General features: G+C 41.8%; 1 protein-coding gene across 6 annotated transcripts in view; it reads left to right on the top strand.

Moving 5' to 3' along the window:
- OSBPL5 (oxysterol binding protein like 5) overlaps nt 1–23073 on the top strand; it is a 159453-nt gene extending 136380 nt beyond the window's left edge. For all 6 annotated transcript variants that reach the window (XM_035327360.1, XM_035327361.1, XM_035327363.1 and 3 more), the window contains 14 exons: nt 1062–1281; nt 4151–4335; nt 5750–5831; nt 6446–6544; nt 7541–7637; nt 8617–8715; nt 9978–10075; nt 12114–12203; nt 15005–15141; nt 17879–18064; nt 18590–18728; nt 19893–20010; nt 20622–20724; nt 21758–23073. In XM_035327360.1, coding sequence (XP_035183251.1) covers nt 1062–1281; nt 4151–4335; nt 5750–5831; nt 6446–6544; nt 7541–7637; nt 8617–8715; nt 9978–10075; nt 12114–12203; nt 15005–15141; nt 17879–18064; nt 18590–18728; nt 19893–20010; nt 20622–20724; nt 21758–21893 — 1789 coding nt within the window. In that variant the 3' untranslated portion in view covers nt 21894–23073. The remainder of the gene's footprint in view (nt 1–1061; nt 1282–4150; nt 4336–5749; nt 5832–6445; nt 6545–7540; nt 7638–8616; nt 8716–9977; nt 10076–12113; nt 12204–15004; nt 15142–17878; nt 18065–18589; nt 18729–19892; nt 20011–20621; nt 20725–21757) is intronic.
- The last annotated feature ends 360 nt before the right edge of the window (nt 23074–23433 follow it).

Raw genomic sequence — 23433 nt, 5'->3', positions numbered from 1 at the left:
CTCTTCCAGATCCAGGGCCCGGTTAGATTCTCTAAAGTCCTTGTAAATGCTGGAAATCTTTTCTTATTGTTCCAGCGAGGAGCAACTTACCATGAGGATGTGGGTAAGAAATTTTCAGAGGAAGATGTGGGCAGCAACTGAGAGCTGGACTAAGCTATGAAATAGGTGACATGTGCAAAGCCGTGTACGAATAGGGAAAGCTGAGTCCCATGCTAAATTCCCCTTGAAGAAACAGACATTTAGTGAATACTTTTCAGGGCTGACCTGTGCCCCATCTAATCAGATTTGCTACCTGTTGTACAACCTGCATTTGCTTTTTCAAATGAAGATGCTACCAGCTACTTGAGAGAATATTTTTGGCTTTCTCCTGATTCTGAATATGCAATTTACTACTCCTTCCATGTTTTTTTATGCTGCTATAGTCTGGGTGTTCTGGTTATGTGTAGTCATCCAGTCCATGCCTTGAACTGAGTTCTTGCATTATTTGGGGACAGTACATTCCCCAGGTTAGTTTGTATGTGTGTATTTTTGTGAAAATCCTTGTTTCTGTTGATATTTAAATTTTCCTTTTCTAATGTAGGGCTGACTTAGGACCTCCATCTGTTGAAATAAAGTAGCAGTTATACTGAAAAGAGAATGTATTCCGTAACTTCATATTTTTCCCATATTCTGCATTCCTCAGATTTGTTTCTGTAAAGGGAAAATCTCTCCTGATCACACTTCAGTTCTGTAATCGCAGTGTACAGTTGTTAGTGGGTGCTCTGTATCCCTTTGGTGTGTGGGCTCCCATCTGGAGCCAATGGCAAATCTCTGTAAGGGTGAGTAAGTGGAGCTCGATGGAAGATTTTGCAAAGTGACGTTTGGAAGGGAGAATTTTGGTTGAAAATATCTCGCTGTTCCTATTATGAAAACCCTGCTATTCAGGAAATCAATGTCTTGGGCTCTCCTGGGCTGCAAACCCTGTTTTGAGTCCTTGGGGGTGCTTTTACCTTATCCAAAAGGCCTGAAGTAATCTAGCTCTGTAAATCAAATTGAAGTGAGCAATGAACTGTGTGTTTCAGTTTGAATGAATCAGCCCTGGAGAACCACCACCACCTGGAAAATGATGCTTTTTCGGACAAGTCTGAGAGAGACAACGTGGAAGAGTCAGAGAATGAAACACATGAGAACAGCCGGAAGACAAATGAAAGCGAAAGCGATCAGTCAGAAATCCATGGAGAGGTTTCTCCAGGAAGGAAAGGGACGACTTATGTTGAACAGATCTATGAGGAATTTGGGGAGGTAATGGAAACAAAACAAAACAAAACAAACAAACAAACAAACAAAACCATAAAAACATTTTAATCACTGCCTGTTCCTGCTGAAACATCTCTGTTCATAGTATTTGTCATCCGGGTTTTTAGATGCATGACAGCTAAGAATCAGCTTTGTGGGTTCCAGTGTTTTACAGATAGAGCAATGTACAGCTTTCTGCTAAATTATGTTGAATTATCATGTGCTCTAATAATTATGCATTATGAACAGCAGCTCCGCTACTTTGCTTTGGCATGTGTCCAGCATCAGCGATTGCTTTAACCAGTTATTGCAGTGAAGAGTCGCATAGCATTGGCACAGGGCTTTGTGGAGCCAGCAGGAGGGAGAATTATTATTCTGGGCATGTGTCCTGGTCAATTAAGATGCTCAGTCCTTGCATGATACAAAATATGATCCTTTCCTTTTTTCATTATGCATGGAACATCCTTTCTGTGTGTCCTAATGGAGCATTTGAGCCACTTGATTCCTTAAGGGCCATTTCTTGTAGAAAAGCTATTTCTCATGTCACTTAACAGCAGAAGGATGCATTTCTGTTCCGTATGAGCTTTTGTTAGCTGGATGTCATTGTGACACCTCTGAATAAGGCAGCTGTAGAGCAACTGGGGCACCCACTGTTGGGTGAGAGTCAGTCCGGGGAAGCAGCAGAGAAGCTGGACTCCTGCACCAGGAGGGCTCAGAGCACTCCCTTGCCTATTGCTTTGAAAGAGGAAGCTGAAGTCTTGTTGGTGCTTCAAAGAAAATTGCTGGAAAGATGTTTCTTAATTGCATGCGTTTGCTGGGATTTCAGATGTCAGGATGAGGTGCAAGCCCCTGCTGTAAAAATTGTGCTTCGGAACAGAACTGTTGTCTGCAGGCATCCAAAAAAAAAATCCCTTTTGTACATCTCTCCCCTCAAATCCCACCCAGACACACAGCAGATGTGGAAGACTGCAGTTTTCCATAAAAATAAAAACAGTGCAGTACAAATCAAAAGGGAAGGACTACATTTCCACAGTAGATAGCAATACTGGATAATGTAAAATAAAGCTAGGGTGTTTGTTCAGGCTGAGTAACTCCAGTGAGCTTTCAAAAGTTCCTGTGCAGCCTTGGCCATTAGGGATTTTACTAGATTTCTGTTATTGGTTGCAAAGTGGGACTGTTGTCCTCTGAAACATAGAGATCAGACTGGCTGTTAAATCTTATTCCAATGGTAACAGTAACATAAAGAAAAGTAAATTGTAGGCAGTGATGTAGTTTGCTATAAGCAGTGGGCTCAGATGGATCAAGGTAAACACATGCCAATTAATAACATTAACTGGCTTCTTAAACTGAAATTGCCTCTGTCCCTCTGTATACAGTTCAGATTTGCAGATCACAGATGCAAACCATCACTGCTAAATTTGCAGCGTGGCTTTGAAAGCTCATTTGAAATGTGCGCACATATATGTATGTGCATCTGTATGCATTAAAAAGGCACGTGCTGGTGCATCTGTGTGGATGCCTTGCCCTGTTTGCAGTAGGAACATGGAGGCAGAGGCAGGTGTCAAAAGGACTTTGATACTGCAAAAGTTGTCCTAGAATGTAAAAAAGACACCTTCTCAGTAGGTAGACTGGTAACAAAAGTGACAAAAACTTATTTTAAATGTATTTTAGTTATAGCTAGCTTAAGAAAGGAGTATTGAGGGTGAGATATTTGATGGGAATGCAAACAGAAACAACCTGAAATTACTCTCACACCCCTGCCCGTCTTTTTTCATCCCTCTTCATCTATCCCTTCTGCAGTTACTCACTGTGAGTAACACCTTGTACAGCAATTTCAACATGGCATTAATGTATATTGCCAGTACATGCACACTTGAAACCTAGATAAATAATGAAAGCTCTGACAGAGCCATACATATTGTACCCCCTAGAGGACGCTGTGGTATTGCGTTCTTAAAATGATTTCCACTTGGAGGTGTGAGCTGTGTATTGCATCAGACTGTCACAAGAACGGTACAGGGAAAAGCAATGAAATGAAAAGAGCTGTGTTGTGCCTCAGTCTGAAATTCTCCCCAGCCTACAGGCCTACTCACAATTTGTGCACAACGAGTAAAAGGGCTGATAGGGAGCCAAAAAGGTGGTGCTGAGGATGCTCAGGTAGTGAAAATGAGCGTTTAGTGATATATACCATCTGCAGATCCTGTTGGGGTACGCTGCACGTCCTCTCCTGAAGCAGAATGCATTCCAGAAATGCAACTGAATGGAACTGTGCCCTTCTTCTGATAGAAATCTCCTGCCTAAAAACAATAGGAAGCCTAATTATATGTATTCTCTTTCATTGTTAAATTGTGATGCCTAGGATGAGTGTTAGGCAGAAGTCTAGATAACCAACATCTGCATTAAAACAACATTCGTGTTTCAAAATTTCATTTTCTTTCTCCAGTGGCTTGAAAGGCCCATTCCACCATATTATACCTCATGTATTTCCATTGAACAGAGGAGCTACACAGTTACAGATGAAACCACAATGTATTGCCTGGATTTTTTGTGTGTGCTTTTTTGTTTGTTTGTAGTTTATTGTTGTTTTTTGTTTGTTTGTTTGTTTTTACCGTTACTGTGCTTCTGTTGCAAAGGGCACTACGCAGCACTGGGGGAGCTGTAGTCTGTGCACACAAACTGGCAGTGGGTCCTTTGCAGTACCTTAACTATCAGCTTGTCCTGTTTTGAACTTGGAGGATTGCTTCAGTTCTTTGTTGGTTACTCATTTATCTCCTAATTTTTTCTATGTGTGTACTGGTAAATCTTACAGTCTCTCACTTGCTGAGGATGGGCCTGAGAGGAATTTCTTGTATGCTTCTTGTATTTCCGGTTGTAGACAGGTGAATCATCTCAAACAGAAACCGTCTCTGAGGAGAACAAGAGCCTGATGTGGATCCTGCTGAAGCAGCTGCGACCCGGCATGGACCTGTCACGGGTGGTGCTGCCCACCTTCATCCTGGAACCACGCTCATTCCTGAACAAGCTCTCTGATTACTACTACCATGCTGACCTGCTCTCCCAGTAAGCAGCACACAGGGCATGCCTGGCATGGGCACGTCTCTTATTAGTGTGAAAAAGTGTTAAAGCATGAGCCTGGTGCTTGCTGAGGTGTGCTCAAAAGGCTCCCAAATAACACTCAGGTCACTGGGATTCAATGTAAATCAATTCAGGCTCCAGCTGCCGGGACCTTTTCAGATGGACTGCTGCCCCTGAAGGGCAAGGAAGCAGGGAAAACAGTTAAGCTCCAGACAAAGCTGCCTTTGCACACACACGTCCTTTCCAGCACAGGCTGGAACTGATGGGGATTTGGCTCATTCCGTTGAGCAGCTCGGAACAGAGCTGTGCCACCTGCTGGTGTACTTGTGTACAAAGGAGTATAGGACAGAGAGCAAACAGTGGAATCAGCAAGCTCTTCTGTCCCAAAAGCAGCATAATTATTTTGGATGATAAATAAGAAACACCTTTTAACACAGTTGAGCAGAAAGACCTGCAGGGAGCACCACAGTAGAAAATAGAAAATGTTCTGCTTGCAGATAGGACCATCTTTCTCAATGAGATATGTTTGGTGTATTTTAAAACCAGTGTGTGAAGTATTCGAATATCAGCACTAGTTACTCATGTTTATTCTGCTGTTTCTGGATAATTTTAGAGTTGTGGTATTTTCAAGTTTTGTTTGTGGTATGTTTGAAATCTAAAGTTAAGGAAATGATTCTCCTTAGTGCTGAGATGTGAAAAAAGCTTTAAGGGGTTTGAAGTTTTTCTTTAATAAGCCTCTTTGTGGCGTGGTTGCTCCTTCTAAATGGATTTTGCAAGAACTTAAGCAGGTGGATTTTCAAATCTGACTAAACGGTTGGAAATGCCAGGAACTTTACTTCCCACATCATCTTTGAGTGGAAAAGGGTTGGATGAGACAGCCCTAAGAAGCCCCTTCCAACCTAAATTATTGTATGAAAATACATGGACTGAAAAAGGCCATACACCACAGCAGTTTTAAAGGTATTTTAAGGAAGGTGAAAACAAAGAAAAAGAGAGAAAAATATAATTGTTTTTGATTTTTGTGGGATTAATATTGTTATTTTTACTATTACACTCTACTGTTAGCAGTAACTAGTGTGTCTGTCCCACATTAACATACTTGGAGTTATAGGCAATCAAACCTTACACACTCCAGAGACTTTATTAGGCTTTTTTTGCAGGAATTAGGTCAAGGATCAACACTTTTTAAGTGTTTATGTGTGTGTTTTACAATGTACATTACTAAAAAGCAGTTGCTGCTGGCAGATGCCTTTGTCACTGGCAGCAGTACAGAAATTACTTCCCTTTAGTACTAGGGAAATAGTGTTGAAAATAAGATAATTGTACTGGTATAAAATGAATAAGATATGTGAACAGTATAAAGAGCATGTGATAAAACGTTTTATGTTGTGTCCTGTAGGGCTGTTCTTGAAGACGATCCATACAGTCGAATTAAGCAAGTTTTGAGGTGGTATCTGTCCGGCTTCTACAAGAAGCCAAAGGTAAGAGAATGCTTGTGGTTGGGGTTCTAATGAATGTTGGAAACTTCTGCTGTGGTTGTGTATTTCTTTATTGCCTTTCCTTTAACAGTTTACCTCTTTTGTTGTTCAAATTACTGTGACAATTATTTTCAAAACCAACGTTGTATTTGGTTTGGGAGTGAATATTGGATGCCAAATAGTGTTGGTTAACCTAAGAGCTTTTGCACTGGACATTTAGAAGACAAAAGTTGTTATCAATAATTAATAAGTCCTTGGATGCAGGGGTTTTACCTCGCTGCAAGCATGTCTCTCCTTTATCTTTCCAGTATCTTAGTGTCATGTTTCCACAGAATTGTGTACCTGCTGCATATAGTAACAGAAATAATGAAGTATGACCATCTTGTACAGCCTTGATTGGGCAGTATCAGAGATTAAGCCGGCTGAATTACAGATGAATCCATGGCTTGGGTGAGGAGATTAGAGCAGGAGGATATATGTAACCAGTTCTTAGGCTTTGATTCTTGTAGTTGACTTGATCTAACATTAGGTAGAAAATTACTACATTGTTTTGTGGCCATATCTGTAAAGCTGACTTGCAGATTTGTAGCAGGTTTTGGTTGCTTTCTTTTTTTCAGGGAATAAAAAAGCCATACAACCCTATTCTTGGAGAGACATTTCGCTGCTGTTGGTTTCACCCTCAGACGAACAGTCACACATTTTACATAGCAGAACAGGTAAGTCACATTATTTAGGTGTTCAAGTGCTGCAAGCAGCAGCCCATTTACACCTCCCTGCATAGGAACATGCTCCTTACCTCACCCTGTGAGAGTAACTTGAAGTTTTGTTTAAACATCAGAGTGGGACGTGGAAAAAACTAGCTGCTGATCTTTTTTCTCTTTAAATTTACCGAGATTACCTTCAGCTTTGGCAGGTGTCCCATATATAACATGAAGACCTTTGCCACAGAAATCTGCTTTCCTGTTTTTTTGTTTGTTTGTTTGTTTTTAAGAGAATGTTGTTGTGGTTTGTGTAGCCTCTGTCAAAAGGGGCATAAAACGGATAATCAAATCCTGCCTTCCTTTATTTCTAAACATTCCATAATGACCTTAATAGAAGTAAATTGAAGGTTTATCTCTATATCTTTGGGGATAAGTGACAGGCAGAGCTCATGAGAAAACCGGCCTGACTAAATATAGTTTGAGATTTACAGTTAATAAAGGAATCTGAGGACCACATTGACTTTGGTACAGGGACTCCCTGTTTCCCATACATTGTTTTTTCCACATTATACAAATAATATATATATTTTTAAATGTCTTTTGTTTTACTTTATTTCAGCAACTGCATCCATTTTATGGAGGTTATTCAGATGCTGCCCAAAAGTTCAACATTGTCATTTATTGTGTTAAAGATCTGTGTACATGTAGCCATAAAACGATCTCAAGTACACAGATACACAAATGCACAGGGAAAAGAAAGCGTGGCCTGGTATAGAAGGGTTATACAGGAACTCTGTCTCTAATATATAATGTTGCTTTCTTTAATGTTGAGGTTAATGGTATGAATGGGGCTTAGAGGACTCTGTTCAGTTTTGTGGCCTCTGTTTTGCACCTTCCAGATTGGAATGTGCAAGACCTCATGAGGATGCTGTGTTTCATCCCTCATGCTGCTTAACTTGTAAAGACTGCTGTAAATGTCTCTGTATGTTTTTTGTTTGTTTGTTTCTCTAGGTCTCTCATCATCCACCAGTGTCAGCTTTTCACGTCAGCAATAGGAAAGATGGATTTTGCATTACTGGAAGCATTCTTGCTAGGTCCAAGTTTTATGGTAAGACATTAAGACTAGGCACCTTCCATGTAACATCTTGAAATTGTTTTTGTTTTGTTTTTTCAGTCACTCCTGAGTGTGCTGAGGGTTAAGAACAAAAAAATGCTTAGAGCCTCTACCACCAGGATGCCTTAATCCCTTGTCTGGGTTCTTCTGGGTTTTCCCCATTTTCACCATTTCAATGGGAGATCACACTAATGTTTGCTTAAAATTAATAATAAAGGGCTCAGAAATCTTGAGCCCTTTAAAAACCCGGTTTTCAGAAAGTGAAGATTTATGAGGATGTATGGACAATTAGCTGTCAAGATACTTTTCATAGGCTCACAGATGAGGCATTTTATAACTATCTGATCATCCAGATGACTTCTGCAACAGTCTCCATATAAATGTAACTGCTTTATCTAGCTCACAGATTTTTAAGAGTTCAAACCTAAAGCCTCAAAGTGTCTTTAGATCTTTTAACCTTGATGTCCTCCAGAAGGACAGCAGAATGACAGGCTCTGAAACAGTGTTGTTGTTTAAAATTATTTTTCTGTTTAGTCAGACACCTCTTAAGTACTGTCTTCTTGTAGCTGTATCTGTTGAAACACTTGTCATTTCTGTCTTTCTGGCAAATTAATTTGTTATTTGGGATCCTATGCAATTATAGAAGTTGTGAGAACAGAAACACCTGGAAAAGCTCTGAAGCATTGGAACTGCTTTCATTAGTGCATCCCACTAATGGCTTACTTAATCTACTGCCCTTTCTGCAACAGGGGCTGAATGTCAGAGCAAATGAAGGTCATGCAGCAGAGTTTATTAGAACTGCTTGCCTTCAGCAGTAAATGATTTGCCAGGTCCTGAATTATTGCTGTTTCATATCTCTTCTTCCATTAGCGTCCTACATTTAAATGTAGATGTTTTTCTGAAGTAGGATAAGATGAGTGACCATGCATAATGAGCATTTTAATATACACGTATTTGTTCCTTTAAATTTCAGGTAACTCACTTTCTGCATTGTTGGATGGGAAGGCAAAGCTTATGTTTCTAAACAGGGGCGAAGATTATATCATTACTATGCCATATGCCCACTGTAAAGGTAAGACACGATTGTTCACATAGGAAGCAAACAAAAAGAATAATGTAGTAATATTTTAATCTTAATGACTTAACTTTGAACTGGCTCTTCTTTCCACTCCAACACCTCAAACCGCAGGGACTGGCATTTCCAGGAAGCATCTGTTCTGTATGTGAGTCATGGGAGTCAGTAGAGGAGCAGTGATAGTAACTGAAGTATTTTTGCTTTGTTTGTACAGAGCTGAGGACAGAATTAGGCCCACACTAAGTTCTAGCACTACATAGAAACTAAAAATACTCCATATATGCACTGCAGGTAGAATGAAGATGGAAAGAGTAAGAGTTCATGAGCTTCTGAGGATGTAAAGTTCTTCTAATGACAAAAATTGTTTAATATGTTTTCTGACTTCTTAAGAATAAAGGATGAAAAATTCCTAACTTACGATTTCTTTGTTAATGAAACTGTGATATTCCTCAGTGTACCAGTTGCCTCCATGAGGCTGGTGCTTGCTCTTGTGTGTGGGTACAATACTGGCACAGCTCTGTTGATCTGGGTGTGCACTGAAGCCCCTGGGTTGGCTGCCAGTTGATTCACTGCAGTAACTGCATTTCTTCTTAGAAAGCTAAGCCTTAGTGGCATTGGAACCAAAGTAATAAAATCACTCCTGCAGCAGTTTGATCTCATTTTGCTTCTTGCATATTTTTCATTTTGGCATGTTGACCTATAAGTTAATCTTAATGGGAGGTCTAGCTACCTGAAAGAGTAACATCTGTAAATCGTACTCTCTGTGAACTTTTCCTGTGTGTAAACCTTTCTGTTGTTGTTTCATTTTTTTCTGCAAATGACCTTTCCAGAAAACGGTAAGCATGTGTAAAAAGGAGTTCCCTACACATTTGCTAGTCCCCCAGATTCTGCTGAATCCTATTACAGCTCCTCTCTGCCCCATCCACCCTGTGAGAGGCAGCTAGGTCTGGTCTGTTCAAGCACTAGCATAAATGAAATTACTGGGCACAACCCTTTTTGATTTGTGCTGTCCCAATTTCATCTTGCTTCATATGTTCTATCAGTACCCATGAGTCAAGCTGTTGCTCAGCTGGTGTAGTAAATGAGGAATACAGACTCATGCTTAGAGTAAACACATACATCCTGGAAACTTTGGTTTCCATCTTCTCAAAATGTTACGCCAAGTAGATTCACAGCATATCAGTGGGACTAATTTGAATTCAGAAAAAAGCACTTCAACTAGGGCCTCTCTTAGTTCTCTTATTTTTTTCCCCTTTCAGGAATTTTATATGGTACCATGACAATGGAGCTTGGAGGGAAAGTTACCATTGACTGTGAGAAAACAAACCACAGGGCAGAACTGGAATTCAAGCTAAAAGTAAGAGACATCATGGTTCCCTTTTGAACGGATCTCAGGCTTGCCCCTGTACACCAGACAAGGCATGGGCATATACACCGCATTATTTCTGTACCCCCACCATGGGGTGGCCTAACTCCAGAGGAGGCGTCATCCCACAGTCAGTGCCTGGTGCAATTTGCATTCCCACTTGCAGGCATCCCACTTGCGTGGTGCAATTTGACAGAACCCAGTAACTCGTAAGCCTGAGTTACACACAACTTGTTCACTGCCAGCTGGCTGCTGGCCAGACTCTCCTGTGAAATCCTGGCAATGACAACATGGCTTCTGTTTCAGAAGGTAACATTATTTTTGCTTGCAAAGTACAATGAGATGTGCAGAGTACTTCAAGACAAGTCTTGATGTGGATCTTCAAGGTTGCTCTCCAGTTAACTGTCACATGCATACCCAAACCTAGCAGGTTAACACCTGCTAGTGAACTGCACCTTGTGTTTCTTAAGGCTACAGGACCTTGCCTCGAGGTAGATTAACAGCCCATTTTCAGCCATCTGATTTGGGGTGGCTATCATGCTCAAGAGCTGCACTGTCATTGCCTTGTACTGACTCGTTCACATAGCAGTTTTCTCCCATAGAAAACCTTGGTAATGCAAACTTAAGGTGTGCAGATAAAACGGAGATGTCTTTAGACCTTCCTTTAGACATGTTAAAACTTGGGAGAGAAAGTTATGACCTGTATCTTTTCCTGGACAGCTAACTTGCTTTTTAAGGAGCATCCATTTCTTTTCTGTTCCAAAAATTTCTTGCCTTCGCATAAAATGAAACATGGCAAACAGAGCCTGGAGGATTTTATAGTTGCAGCATTACCTGACATAAATGTGAGAAATTATGGGATATAGGGGAGTCTTTTGCAGACTACATTTTTCTGAGAGCAATAAAATTTTTCTGTCTTTATTTGCCTTTACAAAGTAAACTGTTTCCCCATGTCCTTGTCTTCACAGCCTGTACTGCACATAGTTTCCATACAGTACTGAGGCTGATGGAGTATTTAATCAGTGTCATCTCAAATCTACAAGCAATTTCAGCACTTAAAATGCAAACCATTATTTTCTGGATTGAAAATAAGATGCTTAGTGCAGACATAATGCAGAGAGGTCCATGTATCTTAATTACATGTTCTGCTTCGAGTATTTCTAATTCATCATTTTCAGTAGAATTGTGAGCAGTTGAACATAAACCCCATAGTTTTGTTATTAATTTGGACTTATACCCGTACTCTACTGGATTGTGTACATTGGTTCTTAAACACTTGTGATTTCTTTTACCATGGCTTTTGCCATAGATTTGATTGTATTTTGTTATTAAAAAGTAGTAATTCCTTTTCACAACATTATTGAAAGCAGCAGCTAAAATGTCTGAAGAAATATTGTGTGGTAGGAATTGGAAGAACTAGTCACACGATCACTATTTCCGGTGTTTGGCAGGCAGAAGGTGAGGGGAATTTTCCATTGTTCTGAGAATCTTTTCCTTGACTCTGGAAATACCCTTTATTCTTTTTTTGTTCACTGCTGACAATAGCTTCTTCACACTGGAGACTTCACACAGATGCAGCCGTAAGTAGTGCCACGCTGCTGTTGCTGTCCCATAAGCAGGAAAAGTCACCAGCTACATTACTGCTGCTCCCTTTGGACAAGGCTGCAAGTAAAATGGTGCAAGCTGTAATGCAATTCTGGATGATGGGAAAAACTCGCCTGTGTCCGTTCATCCTGATAACTAGTTAACAATAAACTAATCTGCAATGAAAGCGAGGCCTTGCACTGCTGAATACTAAAGTACCAGAAGGCTGGCTTCTCTTCTGCAGCTCCTACAGTGCTTTCAGTTTTGCAGACAAAAGGACAAAAGGAAAAGTGTGCAATGCTAGATAGTGAAAATACAAGTTAGAATTCATTCTTCTTTTCCCCAGGTTGCACTTTTCCTTCCACCCTGCTGCACCACTGTCTTTGGCTCCCTTCCAGTTCTCACTAGGCTGATCATATTTTCTATTTCTTTTTTCCCCTGACAGCCCTTCTTCGGAGGCAGCACGAGCATTAATCAAATCTCTGGGAAGATTAAATCAGGAGAAGAAGTGTTAGCAAGTCTCAATGGACACTGGGTAACTTACGATAATAGAAGTTGCTGACAGTTTAAGTGCAGGGGCAGCGGGCTGTGTGGGAGGACTGGCAGCCCTTGGCAGGCTCCCAGCCGTGGAGGGCCCGCGCATCCTGCCTCCTCGCGTCATCCCCCCCTTGAGAGCACGGGCATGTAGAGCTTTCCAGGCCACACCTCTCAAGGTCACATACGCTTCCACAGTCCCATCCACCTGCAGTGTGGGTAACACTTGCACTTCCAGAGCCTGGGCCAAAGCTGGGACCAGTGAGGAGCATATGCATTGAAACCAGTGGCTCTGTATTTAGGGTTCCAGGCTTAGGACAGGCCCCAAAGGCAGTTGACAAGAGAAGGCCAATTGTTGGCCTTAGAGTGATTGTGAAAATCATGAGGCTTCTTTCTGCCTTGAGTTTAGTACTTCCCTAGCAACAACAGTGTCAGGGAAGCGCATGGGGTTTTAAATTCATTATTTTCACAGCAAGTCTTTATGGTAAAAGACTCCTACTCTTCTGCTGATAAGATGAAGGACAAAGACATGGATTCTGTGAGGGTCTGCTGGAAGGACAGCTCAAAGCACAGACCAGCCAGCACCTTTGCATGCCTAGCCTCAGCAAGCACATCACTCAAAGGCATCCTTAAGCCAGAGTCCAGCAGGAATAAAATTGCATGGTGAAGGGTGCAGACTAGAACTTTAGTTGGGAACTCCTGGTAACTGAGGCAAAAGTGGTGAACCCTTGCTTTGAGCTGCATTCTTATTCTCAGCTACGTTTATACATCCATATTTTCATTACAGTTGACCTGTGGTCCCTTTTCAGTCCTTAGAAATTGTTGCTTCTGAGATTTGTCTCACCCTGAAGTAAGTATTGAAAGTAGATCAGGTGAAATGTGCCTGGATAAAGCCTTTTTTACAGAGACATCCTAACCACAGTGTAGCCTTTGGTCAAGCAGTCTTAGAGAATCACAGCTGGACTCCTTCCCCCAGGCAATCTCTCTTTCTACATAAAAAGCTAATGACCACTTTGAAATCAGGGAGTTTTGCCCATTCTGGATGTGCACAAGGACATTTGTTTCCTGTGCCTGGGTAGCTTTTCCATTCTGAGCTACCTTTCCTGCCAGATGAGCTTTGGCAACTTCGAGTTGTGCTGGATTGTGGAATGCATTGTCTGCGGTGGGTCCTGCAAGCACCATCCACGAGAGCGTGTAATCGAGTGGCTCCCCTGGGGCACTGAGCCACAGGGCTGCGTGCTGCTCAGCTTCCAGCCTTCTATGTTTGGGTTTTATCAGCATGAAAATAATTTATTCCTCCCTTGCTCTTTGTGCTGGTTGTTTGTGGTGCACAAAATTAGAATGATGTATGAAAGAAGTTAAATGGCTTTGAATGGGTGGCTCCATAAGCCACTGTTTGGAGTTGCATGCTGTGAATAAGAGTAGCTGCTGTGCAGCAGTAGGGACGTTGTTTGTTCTCCTCCCTCCCCGCTGAGAGTATTGGCCTGCTTTCCTGAGCTCTGAAGGCTTTTTTCCAGCACCATCCGGTTTCCTGACAGAGATCCTCACAGCTTAAAAGCTAATTCTCTGCCCCAGAACCTGAAACCCACCTGCATAAAGTCAAAGCAGCAGCTGAAGGCTTGTATGTGTCCATTAGAGATGCACATAGCAAAGTTTGATAATGCCTGCCTCCTCCCATCCATAGCTGGGGGGCTTTTGGGGAGCTGAGATCTGTCCTGGAATTGGCACCTCAGGAAATGACAGAGGAAATCATAGAATCACAGAATCATATGATCCCTCTCCCTGAGGCAGATGTCAAGGAGGGTCGAGAGACCCTTGGAATTGAATGAATTTCACAGTTGAAGACATGGGCAGTGAGGTTTTGAAAAACAGCCATGCATCAGGGACTGTGGCAGGGGAAGAAATGCAGCAGCTGGGATGCAAGGAAATGAGGCAGTGATGGGTTAAGTAAATAGCTGTGACCTAACTAAGATTTGCACGACACTCCTACCATGTCCAGGCAGCTGAATGGCACCAATGCACACACTGTTCAGCAGCTGTAGTCCTCTGATTCTCTCCACTTGCAGTCACTGTCGTGCTGTTCACTATATGCTCTGCAACCTACTCAGTCTGGCTCCATGGCATTGCTGTGTTTGTGAGCAAGGCTGGCAAGAGGCTTAGTTAAGCAGGGACACAGCAGAATTGTCTGGGCAGCCTCAGATCAGAGAACTGCTGTTTAATAGTTGGTTGCCAAGTATATTGGCAAGGAATAAGGATGAAAGACCTGTGGCATTTTGTGAAGTGCTAAATGAAATTCAGCAGCAATAATAGAATAAGCTGACTAAGCTGAAAAAATAGTCTGAAAAAGAGCTCAGCTTTAGCTTTCCTTCCTAGAAAAGATGGTATTTCAGTAGGCTCAGCATGAGATTTCAGAAGTGACGAAGAGAGGAAAGACTGGAAAAGGAGCTAGGGGTCTTGTTTACATATCCTGGGTGGTACCTGGGAGGAGTAGTGGGGAATGGAGAACATATTAGGGCTTTTATAGGTACCCTTGTCTGGGCACTAGCCTGACAAAAGGAACCTGGTATCTTTCTAGTTCTTCTCTGATTAATTCAGCCAGTGTTTTAGGGAATGTCTCTCCTCACTCAATTTAGAAACTTTCAGGAAATGATGAGTGAGATTTAATGGACGAAAGGAGGAAAAAAGCCCTCTAACCAAGCCCTATCCTGACCATCATCTGGATTCAGCTTTCGTTTGTCAGAATTATTTTCTTCCTTGTGTTTCTGACTGTCCTTAACCATTTCACTGTGTTTTTCTTCTCAGGATGGGGAAGTACATATAAATGAGTTGAAAAATGGAAATGTGGAAGTTTTCTGGAACCCAACTAGTGAAGTACGAAGGCAGAGACTGAAGCGCCATATTGTGTTATTTGAGGAGCAGACGGACTTTGAGTCAGAAAGGTAAGAAGCTCTGGAAATGTCTCGCTCCTGCTTTCTCCACTGGAACTGAGCAGGGACTGTGAAGGCTCTGATTCCTCAGCACGATCCTGGAAAGGCCTTGCCTGCATGTATTACCATCCATTTACCTGTTTTGTTCCACTCTATTAACTTTGGAGTCTTTCTGTGATGTATAGTTCTGAAATAACCAGGAAGCTGGGCCAAGAAATGATGGAAGCTAAAGTAAGAAATATCTAATATAAATATATAAATCAATTATTATATAAATAAATATAATAAATATCTGCTAAAATAACAACTCTCCCTGGAGTCCAGAGAAAATGAATAGAGTCTCTTAAAACTGCTGGAACATTCTGTGGAAGGGCAAGATGTCAATGTGAGGTCAGATGTCTTGTTAAGAAAGGTTGTTTCAACCACAGGCTCTTAAACTAGTTGCAGGAATCATGTGGAGAGCCTTGGCATGAGCAGAGCAGTGCTTTGAACCACATAACAGAATTTTATGAGAATGCAATTAAAGAGATGTTTAACTGTGCCTCACAATCTCAGCTGAGATCTCAAATAAAGTCTGCACCATGTTTTTTAGGGTAATCCACATTACCTGAGAGTACAGTCTTGGCATTTGACTTAGGAAATGGAAGGAATGACTACCTGATGCAGGGGGTTGCAGAGTATTCCCGAGCTAGTTCTTGAGCAAGAACAGCTTGAGCAACAACGTCACGTGGCACTTCTTTCAAACCATCTACTTCTGCATCTCACCAACACGGTTAGCCAAAAACAGCTAATATCCCAAGCCAGCACATGCAGTTTGCTGCCTCCCTCTGCAGTAGATTGGCCACCTGCCTGTGGACATCTAATTTCTGCGTTGAGTCACACTAAGAAGATTCCCCTTTTCGTGCTAGAGAAGGGAAATGAATGAAAATAAACCCACATGAGCAGTTAGCTTCATCTGGACAGCAGTGGCAATAAAGTCTGTGTTTGTAACTTATACTGGTGAAACTGCCATAGTTGCAGAAGAGACTGGAGCATGTTTTTCTATTAAACTTCTGAAGAAGATTCTTTTAAAAGAGAAGAGAAATCTTAGTCTTGGAGACAAAGAATCTTCATTTCTCTGTTTACCAGGGTACAGCCAGAGCTGACTCCCTTTGCTATAGTAGAAATTAACAGTGAAATTAATAACCCAGGGAAAGGAGGTAGAAGGGAAAATTTTGAAGATCCCTGACATTCCACTGAGCTCCTTATTTTGCTGGCATTTTTGTGAATAAATTACCATCTGATTGAGGCAATGTTCTGCCTGAATTGCACAGTCTTTCCAGCAGTGCTGAAAATCACCTATTTTCACATACACTGGAGAGTCTCTGAAGCTTTACCATTATGCAGTTCACCATGGTGGGTCTCATTGCTGACACATACAAGTCTTGATGGAGTAATTTGCCCTTGTCAAGTGATTTTGTTTGTGTCCCTCTGAAGTTCTGCAGTTTGAGGACTCGCTCTTTACACACCACATTCCTTAGAACTGACTTCATGCCATGGTGTTATTTCATCAAACTGTTATTTTCGCTCCTCCCTCCCCCACCGTCACTTTGAGTTTGAATTGAGTTTCTTTCCTTTATTTCTGGGAGAAAAGATTAATACACAAGAACGTTGGGAGTAATGTGCCAAAAAGGACAGGAAAGTGTTCTTCTGCCTCCAGTTAATCATCTAAGCGGCTGCTTGTTTTAGGGTCTTGCTTTAGTATACAGTGATAGAAATACAATGAAATCATCAGTACCCCTTTTACATTAAAAGCCTCGCGGCAAGCTCCAAATGAAATGCAATAATGCAATCACTTTTTTTAAAGGCAGGACTGGTGTTTTGGAGAGCTGGGAATACTGAAACAGCCTGGATCTCCAGTCCCTATTCTAAGCACTAAACCATCCAGTAATGTTTTGGGAGGACTCACTGCTAATTTCAGAAGTATATCCAATCTGAAATTAAGATTAGAGTGCCCTGATTAGAGGAAATTCAGAGAGGGCTATCACATCTTTGCTATAGTGAAAAGAAAGTAATGTTTTTTTCTCTTACAAAAGGCAGATCCTCTCCTCAATGCAGAGGCTCAGTGAGACATCACATGACAGATCACAAATCTTCTGGCAGCTGAAAAGAAGTGTGAATGAAAGCCTTCAGTGCTTTTAGTTTGTGTGCACAACCATGTGTCCATTTCTTGTGGATTGAATCGACTTCCTACAGACTGGCTGCTGTTCCTGTATTGAAGTACAACATTGCATGTGCAGCTGCAAACCTTGCACATTAATTCATATTCCAGTGCTTCTAAATTTTAAATATAAAGTCTTTGATTCAGGGATAGACATTAAGGGAAAGACTTCTAAACCTAAATGATTGAAAGGGACAGGAAGATAACAGATTCTTCATTATATATCAATCACCTCTAAAGATGCCACTAACCTCAATGAACTGAGCATAATAACTACCTTGTAACTCACACAGACAGCACTGAAGGTTTTAATGAATATTGTAGGTGATGTTATCTAAGGGGAAGTTCCCTGATCATTATGTACAGCATTCATTGTTGCCATTCTCATAATGTTCATTTAATTTGCAAGCCAAAACTGAGGTTGAGTAATCCTGTTACTGGTCCTCTGGAGTATCAATAGACCAGAAAAGTGTCTGCTCTAAGTTTCCAGCTGGCAAAATAAATTGCTGTTTCTAAGGCAGATTAACTTCTTTCATTGTTTATTTGTAGGCTTTGGCAGCATGTTACTAGTGCAATAAACAAAGGTGATCAACACAAGGCAACGCAGGAAAAATTTGTGCTGGAGGAGGAGCAGAGGAATGCCGCCCGGGAGCGGAGAGAGAATGGCACGGAATGGAAACCGCTGCTCTTCCGGCATGATGCCATGACTAACGAATGGCACTACAAATACGAGGAGTGAGTGGAGGGGTTGTGGGTTATGAGCAGACCTCTCTGCTTGAGTTCCCAGGGCTGCAAGTGAGGTTACAGACCTGTAATTCTGGTCCTGCCATTCCCCATACTGTGCCCTGGGTTTGCTTCCTGAGCTCTCTTGGAGTGCGTATTCCTGATACAAATTGAGCATAGCTGGAATTGAGGGCATGGCAATGGAAAATCTGCTGTGCCATTGGTATAAATCCACATTGCTGCAATCAAGTGTGGAATCATTTAGCAGAGTTTTTCTGTGCTGTGCAGGCAGAGTTGGCAACTGTGCTCTCCTCTCCTGACATGAAGGGTGAAACCTCTGGTGACTGGAGCTCCTCATTCATTGCTAGGACCTGTGTATGCAGGAAGTGTCTGTTACTCCACACACTGCATCTGCGGAAAGTCTTGTTACTGTCAGGGATGAATGTCTGCCCTGATGCATGTGGAATTGGTGCATTGATCTTAACGCACCTAGTGGTATTCTTGCTTTTCTGATGTTCTCTCCTTTGGTCTCGAAAGTTTAAGACCTTGGGATCCTTTGAATGACATTGCCCAATTTGAGAAGAATGGGATACTGCAGACCATGGAAAGACACTTATCTACAAGGATGTCAAACCACACAACAACATGCATAAACAATCAAATTACACGGCACAAGGTAAAAGGCCTGTTTTGGGAAATACAATATTTTTTATATAATTGTTTAGCTAGTTAGCCCTTTTCTGCAGCATTTCCATGTAAGCACAGCATAGGCTGAAAGGTTTGTTTTGGGTAGATACAGCTTACGACTCTAGGCCAGCAGTAGCGTACTATCGTTAACTATTTGTAATTCTTGGTTGATGTGTCCTATCCTTTCTGGTATTTTTTTCCCACACAGTGTTACTGACTCTTATACTGGGTTTTGCATGTGACTGAGCTGAGCTTCACCGTTCAGAGTTTCCAAACAGGAAATTTTCCATAGTGAGGATGTGACCAAGGTATTGGATTGCACAGCCACGGTCCTGCAATTTAAATTTCAGTCCTTGCCATCTGCCTTTATCACTTGCTTCCTCTTAGGACAAGAAACCTGTGTCCATCCTTTACATTAAGTGGGAATGATACCATTGCATCCATCTTTGGAGTAATTCATGTTACTCATAAAATGCTTTGTAAATGTAGAACATCTGAACTAGCAAGATATAATCCATATTACACTAAAGAACTTGTGTCTTATTAGGAACATAGGCTTCTATTTGATAGTATCCCAAATCTGAACACCTCTCAAATAGTGGGAAAGCTGAGATTCATAACTGCTTTTCAGGCCTTCATATAAGAACTTAGGAAACAGTGGGTTTGGTTTACCCATTCAAGATGTCGGGAAAAACTTTCCAATCTACTTGAAGAAATCAGGTATAAAAGTTCTTCAGTGTTTAAATCCTTCAGTCACCTTCTGAAATATCTTTTACAGGAAAATTGGTTCTCAGTTTTTCTTCTCACCCATTCTCTTATGTATCTGTGTGGTGGCTATATGACTCAGTGAAAGAACTATAAAATTCATCACTAGTATGTGTCAGTTGTAGCTAAGACAAAAATAATTTGTATGGGTTTTTTAAGGATGTTATAATTTGAGGAAATGCTTTTGTACGGGGCATGTGTATAATACCCTTAACGAGCTTTTAATATCCGTAACTAGCTGCCAGGAGTCCAACTAGTAGGAGCTGCTGAAAAAGCAATCGAACTTTGCAACCTCACAGATATGCCTCAGCACCTTACAGGATACTGTTTAAAGACAAGAGTCTTCAATTTGATAGTGACTGAGTCTTTTAATCCTTGTTTTATTCAGAGATCTGCCAAAGACTGCAGACGCCGCAAAACCAGTGATCAGCCATCCAACCACAGCCAGAATACAGAGAGCAGCTGTTCAACACCAGAATCCGTACAGGAGCTGTCAGATGATGATGGCAAGTATTCGGATATCATTGGGCTGGACTTTTTATTTTTGTCCTCCTTTGGTGCCTTATTCCTTGAACATTCCTTGGACATTTGCCAGCCTGGTGCAAGCCCATTGCCCACGGGCAAACAAAGAGAATGTTCTGCTTTTGTACTTCCCTTATGCACTCCTCTTTCTGCCTTATGCTATCTATACTGGCAAGGGCTTCCCAACAGCTGGAAAAAATATGCTGGGAAAATACGATGAAATTCCAGTAGATGGGAAACAGGTTTCATTTCTCATTCCCTTTTGGGGAGATGAAGATAACCGTGAATATTTCAGAGATGGAAGCAGATGTGAGCACTCTATCCCCCTCCCCTTAACTGCTGTAAAGAGTTCTGTGACAGCTGAGAAGGGGCCCCAGACTAATGTCACAGGACCCCTTCCATTGACCTCTGTCCTCAGGGTGGAAGATTCGGCCACCACTCCCCTTTTTCCCATGTTTCCTCCTGAAAGTGTCCCCCCCTAGCTGTGACAATTTGATCACAGTCAGCTACTTGCTGGGTGAACCTGGTTTGTGTTTCATCACGGCCACCAGAGATGGTGATGTAAAACATAATGTCCATTAATACTTTGCCTCAGGGTCTGGAAGTCTGTGCACTCAGTGTGGGAAAGAAATGAATCACCTGAAGGAAATTCATTCAGCTGTCTTATCCCTACAGAGAGCCCAACAGGACATACACAGGTAACCATTTTCTCTCATCAAAGCAATTATCTTAATGGGCTAAAAATAACCTGTGGCCTTTGGAGTGTCCTTATCAGCTGCAGGGGTGCAGCGAACAACTGCTTCAATAGATAACCTTAAAAGGTTATGCATGAGAAAAGCAAAACCCTGACTTGAAACAGTAATCTCTTCTGCTGAAGAATCTCTTTATGGGGGCAAAAAGTATCACCTCAGGGTGTTACGCATTTCCTGGCACTCCCAACTGCAAAACAGCTGCAGGAGCTGGGAGGGGCTGGGCTCTGCTGGTTATAAATAAAACTCTGCTGCACCAGAAGGCATGGATCTCCCTTCTTATCAGCCATTGGGTATATTTTGAATTTGCTCAGTTTGCTGCAGAGACGTAGGCACATGGTCTGAATACTGAGCTCCACAGGGTGAAAAGCACTACATTCCCTCTTCTTGTGTAAATTGCTAGTTGCCGTCTGAGGGCAGTGGTGTACACAGATGCTTAACCAACTGCTGTTAAGGTGCTCTGCACTGCAGACTCCTTTGGGGAGGGTAGGGGAGGTATTAGCTGCTACATCCAATCCAGGGAGCCCTGCTGAATCCTTCAGGCGTGAGGCATATTATCCAGCCCTACAGAAGCATCAGTGGAGCAGGATCACATACTAGGCCCACCGTTTCTCGAAGCTGGAGGAATTGGTGACATGATTTTAGCTCTTCTCTGCTGCTCTTTGAGGTGTCCAGGGCTGATTCTTGCATTTGGGAAGGTTAGGACATACATTTGTGAATGGGTGCTGGGGAAAGAGATTTCTAGGGTTTTTTGCCCTTACATCTTCTCATGCCAGCCATTGTGCTTTGCTTGTCCCAGCAGCACCCAGAAGTACTCATTTTTTTCTGTTAAAAAGAGGGGAGGAGAGTCCATGTGGCACAGTGCCATACCCATTAGGGTGCCTCAGAAGTCATGGGATCCCTGTCTGTGTGGAAACTCTGGGGCTCTGGGTGTTGGCCACGCCCTCAAACACACAAATAAACATACTGCTTTCTTTTCCAGAAACCTCAGCGCACTGAACAAAAAATCCTTCCACAGGAAGGTCTCTTCTGAAAGCTTCCTCCTGGACTCTCGCTACTGGTTTCTCCTTTGCATCTTTCTTACATGTCAACTATTCATTAATTATGTCTTCAAATAAAAGCACTACGTTTGGCAGCAATAAGAATTACTGGCTGCAGGAGGGGGGGGCCACTCACGCAAGGAGCCCAGCGAGGCACCAAAGCACTTTAGAACCAACGCGGCAGAGGTGGAAGAAAGTTGAAAGGTGGAAAAGGGACCTAGGAACTTTGTTCCTGCAGATTATGTCATTTTTGCCTTTTACATGTACATCTTCAAGGACCTCTTAACCTGTATGGGCCTTAATGCTGAAGCCAAATGTAGCTTTAATTGTGCAATTTGTTTTCTATGTCTGTCCTCTTCTGATGCAATTAATAATTACCCAACAGTATTGGTACCCCAAAATGGTAAACATGCCAGCGTTTTGGAAAAGCCACACCAGCGTGGTTTATAGCTCTGTGAGACAGGGATTGTAGTTGGGGAGCTGTAAAGAACTGATGTTCACAGTGCCTGTCTGGCTGCATTTAATTAAGTGATGGAGCACACTTGGTCCAAAAAATCAACCCCCCAGGATATTAGGTCATAATTTGTTTTGTCAGCACACACACACAGAACGGGACCTCAGGATGTTATGTTTTCCATTTCACATGGACTGTAAATATGTGTGACTTCTTAGCACCGTTCCTTTTCAGGAAACAGGAAGTGTTCAGTGAAAGCTCCTTATACCTTTACAGAGCTGATTGGCGTCCTGGACTGGGACCATGGAGCGTCACATCAGACAAACCTATTCGTACAACCCGGTCACTTACTGTTATTGTTATTATTTGCTATATGGCTGTTTTATAATACCACACACATGCATTGTAGAAAGGAATCACTGCCCCAGAATAGGTGAGAAGGACAGGAGCAATATGGGTGTACATGTGTTTGGTTGTAGGCACTTTTATTGTCAAAGGTCAGAAAGGAGGAAGGATTGTGCCACTGCATTGTTCAAATCTGTTAATAGTCTTCCTTACACCATTTTTTAAAGATTTGCAATATTTCCTGTAGACTGCAGACAATACTAAGCCGTTCTAGTTCCAAGTGGTAAGTACTGCTATATATACAGCCTTAAAATATTTAGTGGTGGTGCCAGTCTGGGCTATCTTTCAGTGTAAATGTTTCCAAATTTTTAACTACATTCCTCGTCATATTCCCCAAGTAGGGAATACCTGTTTGTGCTTGATATGTTGAAATAAAACTACACACAACTTTCAATGGCAGTTTGTCTGAGAAATTATTTGTGTTTGACCATGGTTTTGTGTTTTACAGCATTTTACAAGCAAACCACTCTTAGGTCATGCTTTTTAGAGGGAAAAAAAAATACAGGAATAGGCCTTCAAGAATCTCAGATATATACTCAGTAATTTGGAACAGCAATAGCATGTTGTTACATGGTTAAGCATCTGGCTCAAACTGTCCATGTCTTTTAATTATAGTGACTTCCTCAAAGTAGAAGTGGTGCCTGTGATGGTGCATGACTTTTATTTGTCACACATAAATGTACAGATTTGCCTTAAGAGTTAGAAAACCTTTACATGAAGGGGGTGGCTTGATAATAGGGGATAGCTGTGTGGAGAGAA

The sequence above is a fragment of the Oxyura jamaicensis genome, chromosome 5 (genome assembly GCF_011077185.1).
Source record: "Oxyura jamaicensis isolate SHBP4307 breed ruddy duck chromosome 5, BPBGC_Ojam_1.0, whole genome shotgun sequence".
NCBI lineage: Eukaryota > Metazoa > Chordata > Aves > Anseriformes > Anatidae > Oxyura > Oxyura jamaicensis.
Note: the sequence above shows the minus strand (reverse complement) of the source record. Positions and strands in the feature narration are given on the sequence as shown.